This window comes from Pteropus alecto, unplaced genomic scaffold (genome assembly GCF_000325575.1).
Source record: "Pteropus alecto unplaced genomic scaffold, ASM32557v1 scaffold7, whole genome shotgun sequence".
Lineage (NCBI taxonomy): Eukaryota > Metazoa > Chordata > Mammalia > Chiroptera > Pteropodidae > Pteropus > Pteropus alecto.
This window is the reverse complement of record NW_006494614.1, coordinates 63655901-63663740: the sequence shown is the minus strand read 5'-3', so window position 1 is coordinate 63663740 and position 7840 is coordinate 63655901. Positions and strand designations below refer to the sequence as shown.

The 7840-nt window shown below is 44.9% G+C and overlaps 1 protein-coding gene across 1 annotated transcript in view; it reads right to left on the bottom strand.

The window, feature by feature from the left end:
• The window catches only part of SPG7 (SPG7, paraplegin matrix AAA peptidase subunit), a 28640-nt gene that overhangs the window by 17247 nt on the left and 3553 nt on the right, over positions 1–7840 (bottom strand). Inside the window, 4 exon segments of the mRNA XM_006926772.3 lie at positions 3–81; positions 1329–1431; positions 2746–2885; positions 5673–5914. Of these exon segments, the coding sequence (XP_006926834.1) occupies positions 3–81; positions 1329–1431; positions 2746–2885; positions 5673–5914 (564 nt within the window).

Sequence of the window (7840 nt, the reverse complement as noted above, 5' to 3'; positions counted from 1 at the left end):
CATTCCTGCCACGTCTTTGAAGCTGATTCCCTTCCCCATCTTGCCATCCACAATTGTGAAACGAGCCATTTTAAGCTGATTCTGGGCAGAAAGAACAAAGGGCAGAGCATTGTGAACTCTCAGAGCTAGAAGATGAGCACCCCGGTACTGGCTCCCCATCCTGCCCCTGCGTGCACACCTTCCCTCCACAAGCAGCCCACACCCTCTCCACTCATGAAGACAGGAAACAGCTAAGGTCACATTTCAGACATACAAAAAGAAATGTTTGTTTTACATCATTAACAGTAAAAAGACTGTCTAGCATCTAGCAATTTGCTTAAAAATAAAAAAAAACCTAAAACTCCTCCACATATACTAGGTAATTTAACAATGTCTTTTGTATAAACTATCATATATTTCTATATGATTTTCCCCATTACTGTGTGATTTATTTGTCTGATTATAAAAGTAATGGAATAACACTCAGTTCTGGGGAGTCTTGGTAGGAATGTTAATCGGTAAATTTCCAGAGAACAATCAAGCAGGACAGATAAAAGTCTTAGTGAGATGTGTTAAACTTCAGCCAGTCTACTTTTAGGAAGGCGCTACAGGCAAATAAGATAGGTGCATGAGCATGGAATTCATCAGAGTATTACTTAAACATGATAAAATAAACAGCCAAAAATGTGCAAGAGTTATCAAATTGAGTAAAATATGGTAGAACCCCACCAGACACCATGCTGCTATTAAAAGTAAGGGTGTAAGTTTCGAGCTACAGAGGAATACAGTCTCAGGCTAAGTGGAAACAAGGAGGTGACACTCTGTGTCCCTGCCCTATTACGGTTCCCAAGGAGGGAGCAGGAGGTACTCTCTGCAGACTTGTTCCCACCTCCCCCACCCTTCTGCTGACGTGGCCAACTGGCCACAAACAACCTGAAGGAAGGGGAATTGCATGTTCTGATGAATGACATAACAATAGAATAATAGTTTTAAAGTGTATTATGGATGTCCTTTTAAAAATAACTTTTAAAATTTCTCAGTGTCTTAGCTACTAATGCCCAGCTGATGCTGAAAACTGCAGAATAAGCTGCCCTATAAACTCCCTTGGCTCAGCCACCCCACCATTCAGGGGGAGGGGCCCTCAGTTAAAGTTGGTTACTATACACCCTCCAGTCAACCAAACAGAAGGAAAGATGAGCTGCCAAAATATGACTCCCAGCTGGCCTCTGCAACAGGTTAATTTTCACGGCATACTTATTCTGTTGTTTACAGGAAAAGTATTCAGCCAGAACAAATAGAGAAAAATTCTAAATCTACAAGTTCAGTGAGATGTAATTTGTACAACTTACAAAAGCACTGAATCCTCCTTCCCGTCCTGTCATTCCAGCCAGACGGAAAACATACCACAGAATGGCCAGGCCCACCGCTGTCATCCCCAAGGCGTAGAGGGCACTAGTGGGAGAAAGAGAGGCAGTTACAGGCTCAAAAGTGGCCACCAGAAAGCTGGCAGTCATGTCTAACAAAGTCAGGGACATTTCAAAGATAAGAAAAGCAACCATTCCCTTAAGAGTAATGTGTAGAACAAATGGTCATGTCCAGTTCTCACCAATCATCCTCTTTCACAAAGTTTTCCCAAGCTGTCTGGAGTGTGGAAACACTGGAGATACAGTATCTAACGACAGCATAAAGCCAGAATAGCTGACATCGCACACTCACCCCATTATCTAGAGCAGTGGTCCTCAACTTTTTTGGCACCAGGGACCAGTGCTCCTATGAGAATCTAATGCTTGATGATCTGAGGTGGAGCTGAAGCAGTGATGCCAGCACTGGGGAGCAGCTGCAAGTACAGATGAAGATTTGCTCACTTGCCAGCCACTCACCTCCTGCTGTGTGGCTTGGTTCCTAACAAGCCATGGGCTGGTACCTGTCCGTGGCCCAGGGGTTAAGGACCCCTGATCTAGAGCCTTGTGATAATTAACAAGCCGACAAGAGTAGGTTTTCACATTTGATATATTTTGTTTCCAAAAGTAGACTATTAATTTCGGTTAGTAAGGCAGAACAGAATAAGCCTAGAATAAAGAATACACCCTAGGGTGTCAGCCCTCCACATGAAGAAGAAAAGTTGCCCCCTGCCCTGTACCCCCGTCATTCCTACAACAAACCAGAGGTGCAGCTTCAGAGCCCTGAGCCTTCGGGAGCCAATGGGCTGTAGAATTTATAAACCCATCATTTCATAGGTGTGCTTGCCAGTCACTGGCATTCTGCGTCTTATCAGAATTACAAAGCATGTCCACGAGTCAACAGTAAACCTCTTTGCACACAGCTTTCAGCCACTGTTGGTCCCAGTGTGAAGTCAGAACCCCAACTGTGCTGACTGATCTGCTCCCACTAAGGAGTCTGCAGGCACAGAGCCCGTGGGTCCCACGTGGTCTCTGTTTCTCTCTGCAACATGAAACCAAGAATTTCTGCTGGACATCTGTGTTTCTCCCTTTTCTATTCCATTTTCCTATTTGTAGAAGAAAGCAACCCCACAATATGCTAAATTCAGAAATGGAAGAGCAACTAAAGAAAGTGACTAAAACGAATTCCAACAGCCTCACACACTTCCCTTTCCCAGCTTTATGTCATCTACCCTCAGGTTTATTTACACTCCCACAGGGGGTCTAGGTAACTGTAATTAACTGAGGTTTTTGTTTGTGGTTTGTTTCTCACATTACAAAACCAAGCCTTGTTCAGTTCAGGAGCCAACAAAAATGATCAACATACTTTCCAAAGAATCCTGTACGTTTATAAGAAACCGGGATCCTATCCTTGCCTTCGATATTCAGCTCATCTTCAGCAGCTCGAAGCTTCTCTTCAAATTTGTCGATATTTGCCACCTGCATTCGGTACATCAAGGCAAGCCTCTGGGGGCAGAAGGCAGAAGAAACTGAGAGTGACGAACAGGACAGACTGCAGATCCCTCAAATATACAGATGTCATTCAGAAACCACTTCCAAGTCTAAAGAGCTTTAGTTTTCTCAAACACAATTACAACAAAATTTCAATAGATATGTTTTCTCTATTTTCACCAATAGGAACATTTTAAGAAAACGGAAGGTGTGTACATTTTAAACTCAGCACCCTGCCTCACTCAGCCATGTGTGCAGAGCACAGAGACACAGTGACAAGCCCACAGTACTGGACTGGGTACGCACAGTCCACTTAACTAAGAAATTCAAGTGCTGTGTTTAACCACTGGCTGAATCTGAAATTCAACTAAAGGGATGTCTTTTTGCTCAGTAAACCTTTCCTGAATAGAGAAGAGAGTAAGAAGAGTGACAGGACAAGTTTCCTGAAGTGAAATAACCACCTCCCCCAGGTACAGAGGCTTCAGAGAAGGAGACCCAACACCAGGCCAGGAGTCCACACTGGGTCCCCCAAGTCCCTTCTCAATGAGTTGATCTGGTCACAGGGATCGGTCGTTCTTGGGCTACTGTGAAGCCTCCAAAGAACAAACATCTACGCAACCTACAAAAGGCAGAAGCACAAGTGGGGCAGTCCTCCTTCCCGCCAGCATGCACTGCGTCGCACCAGGCCAACCTCATTTTCCTAAGAGCCTGGTCCACACAATGTCCATAGTTAAACTGTTCCAAGCTCAGATTCTAAACACACTTAGAATTTAAACTGAGCAACCAGATTTCCGCCTGGCTCTTAAGAGTCTCAGACTTCTTGCAGAATGACTGTCACTAGGAGAGAGCAGCCAGCCAGAATCCACCTTGTGGGGTAACAGGCCAGGTGGAGACACGGACAAGAGGACCCACCAGTTACAACACAGTGACCATGATCTGTGCCACAGTATCCGGTGGCCTTGGTTGCCAGGTTAACCTAATGGACTCCATATGTTTGATCTAGACTTCTTCAATGCTTCGATCACTTACACCTGGCCTGGTGGTATAACTAGAATCACCAATTTGCACAGAAGGAGAAAACGTAGAAATGACTCTCTTTCTAAATCAAGATCCAAGAGCACAATGTATGTCTCCAGAAGCCAACTCAACTCCCACATTCTCTGTAGTTTTCTCTGGTCACCTGGGCCTGAATCATCCATTCCCTTACACAAGGCCCTGCACTGCTCATTTCTGAAGTGCGCTAGAATTTAACTTTTACTGTTTAGCAGACTATGTGTTGATCTTATCACCCTATCTAAATTACAAGCCCTTGTACACTGACAGTCAGTTGTAAACACTGTGCTGCACCCACAGCCAAGCATGCTCAGGCAGGACAAGCACTCCACTGCCAACCCAACCCTATTCAAAAAAACAGAGCGGAGACTGCAGTGTGCATAGGGTGTGCTCTGGGATACCACGCGATTCTATACTCCATGGAAAGGAGTCAACCCATGTTCCGGGTGAGCAGAGTGAATCAAAGCCAGAATGTCTGTCTCCCAGCATGGAGAAAGGGGCATGATTCTACCTGGTCTAGTTTTTCCACCGTCCAAACTTTTAACAAAAAAAATGGAAAGAGGAGGTACAGGGGAGGTAGACAGGGGGAAAATAATTTAAATAATTTCTTCAATTAAAAAAACTAATAAAAATTTTAAAAAATGGAAAGAAACTAAAGAAACATGAAAATTAAATATAAGTCATGATCCTTGACTGGATCCTGGATCAAAATAGTAAAAAAAAAAAAAAACAGCTCTTAAGGCTAATACAGAAGAAACTGAGAAACATGAACAGGGAAAGTGCTTTAGAAAATGTTCTGGTATCAGTGTTACCTTTCTTGGGCCTAACGATGGTGCTGTGGTTACTGGAGAATAAGGAGGAGGGAATCAGAGATTGGAGAGTGATTCATTTTCACACCAGGGTTTTCACATAGCTGAGCTTTTGGGGCCTAGTTTCCATGCGCCCCACCTCACTTTCCAGCAGTGCCAGAAGACTAGGCCACTGTCACTAGGGTGTGTCTGTTTCTCCCCATCTTTCATGCCCAACCTACGTGGTACGAAAGCCCACTTCACCCCTCTGCCCCCTCTGCAGTGTCTGCCATCCCTCCTCTCACTGCTCACAGCTCTCCAGTTCTGAACATGCTGACATGCGCTCCGGGGGAGTAGTGGTGGCACCTGACCTGGGAAATGAGCATGGTCCCTCTCATTCCCTTTCTTTCCTGCTCCTCAAGGCCAGTCCTTGCCTGACTCTTGTCTCTTAGCCACCTCCTCCTAGTGCTCTTAGTTTCTTGTCCCCACCTCCCCAAGATATTTCTGCTTGGCCGATCCCAGTCACCTCGACTCAGCTGCATCTGCCAAAGCTACCCTGTCTGCTGACCTCCAGCCAGCACCGCACTACTCGCCCAAACTGACGGAGCAAAACCTCGAAGCTGCAGGTAACCCCTCTTTCCTTAGTCCCTAGTGCCAGGGAGTCACCACTGTGGCCACTTTGTCACTACTCCCATCTCCTCCTCTCTGTACTCAGCTACCACAGCAGTTGTGGATCCCACTAGCTTCTGTCTGCAGACCATACTGCCTCTCCCCATTTCAAGCTCTATCTTAGTGGCCACTGCTCAAAAACCTTCAACAAATCCTCCTTTAAATCAAGATACTCACATCTTGTTTTAAGAAAACCTAAGACATGACAACCAAACAAATAGGGGCAGGCAGGAACTGAGTGAAAAGGGGTGTCTCTAGGTCTCTCCAAGCATGTGCCCTCGCCCTCACTCACAGGCCGCCCGAACACCACGGCTCCAGGGTATAGGTACACTTCCACCACGTCGCTCTCGGGCACCACCTGGACCCGCTGCACCTCGCCCTTGGCCAGCATCTCGTTGACAAAGTCGTTCCAGGAGATGTTGCCCCCACTGGTGCTGAGCGCATTCAGCAGGCTCATGACAACGGCGATGACAAACAAGGTGCGTAGCCGCTCGCGGTACATCTGGTCCTCCCTCTCCTTGCGCCTCCTCTCTTCTGTGAGCAGGGACCAAAGGAGTGTTAGACGCAGGCAGGAGGCCAAGCCCGCCCTCTGTGCCCTACATCCTGTCAGGAAGACTCAGCACTGAGATGGCAGTCTCTCATCTTCCATAAGATCCTGTATATTGGCCTACTTTTCAATAAAGTGATTCGAGATAAACACTAATCACAAGCCATTCAAAGTCACCAAAAGAGGTCCCACCTGCTCAGATAACAGGAAACCATTTTTAAAGTCAAAAACTTTCCTAGAACCACCATGCAGTGCAACTATACAGTAAACTCCTTCACTGAAAGCACATCTGACTTAAGCTATAATGAATTCAGGCACTCCAGGTTTCATTAGATACTAAACATCATCAACAGAGTATTTATGGCACATGTATTTAAGTTATTAACAACAATAAAAAAAAAATACCTTTTACCAGCACCTGCCTTATGAAATAACACAGCCCGACCCCTTTGAAGATCCCGTGTGCCCCCCCCGCAACTGCACAACCGCTATTCTGAACTAATATATCAGAATAACATTCAAATAAGTTGTATGCCATTCATCACAATAACATTTGAAAACAGTACATTTAAAGAGTGTGAGTTTAGTTTAGACATATATTGGGGACCAACTTAATTCTAGAATATTCTAGAATATTCTCAAAGACCAATTCTTTCTCTGATCCATTAGATAAATCCCCCTAAATCACATTATTCAGTTATTTATACCCTACTTAGGAGATAGACAGCTTCAGGCTCAGTCCTTGGGAATAGAAAGAAGACTCAGCCCCTGATCTTGAGACATGAGGACTCAGGCAAGGTGAGTTGACCTCAGCAGGCAGTGGACAAAAGAATGCTCCCAGAAGCGGGTAGTGAGAGAGAAACCTTTGCGGAGGGACGAGGAGCGCATGCAAGAGTCACTTCCCTTTTTCTCAGGTGAGTAATAATTCTTTAGAACCAATCTATGTCCAATATTTAATTTTCAATCTTGTTTTCTAATTAACAATGTTGACAGTCATCACACTAGCTACAGTGCACTGACCTGAATGAGTCTTAGGCCAACATCTGCCTTTCAGAGCCTTTCAATGATCATGATGTCTATTTTTGACACATTTAAGACACCAAACTTATGAGTAAGTCCCGTGTTCCTGGCTGGGTGGCTGCAGTGCACAAATCAAGTGTCCTTACTGTTCTGCACATAACGCCCCACCACAACCCATGTGTAAAGGGTCTGAAGCAATTCTGTGACTCACAAGCATTTGTTCATAAAATGTGAAGCAGGTCTACAATTTTTAAAAGATACAGCTTGGTGTTAAATAAAACAGCTTTGTACTTTAGCAAGAATTTCTAAAAAAAAAAAAAAAGCTTGGATTTGAACTCCAATAAACACCACTTCCGTTTTCTTCACAAAAGTACAATTCCTTACTGTTGAATTGTACACCTGAAACTTACTGGATCTTATTAACCAACATCACCGTAAAAAAAAAAAAAAAACCTTTTCAAATAAAACCCAGCCTGGTGTTCTCACACGGAGCAGTGCTCCTAGCACATTCATAAGAGTTAGCAGTTCCCATTATCATCAGCTCCTGGTAGCCACCTTTCACCTTAGAGGACAACTCAGTTCAAACTTACCCTTTTATTTCCCTCACCCTTTACATGATCATCCAGTCCCAATTCCAGAGTAGAGATGAGACTTAAGATTGCAAGTGAGGTCACTGTGAACCAGGGTTGGGGGCTGGGACAGGAATTAATTGGCACACAGTAGTCCTCTTATAGGACAGTAATCTCTCATTCTCCTTCTTTAAGGCCACACGCTGTCCTCTCCTCTCCTCTGGGGGCTGCTTCTCAAATGTGGAGACAGTGGCAACACCAACTAGGTAGGCATGGGGATGGGTTCAGCCAAGGAGTCCTGGTGCCTTCCTGCCCACCCAGAAT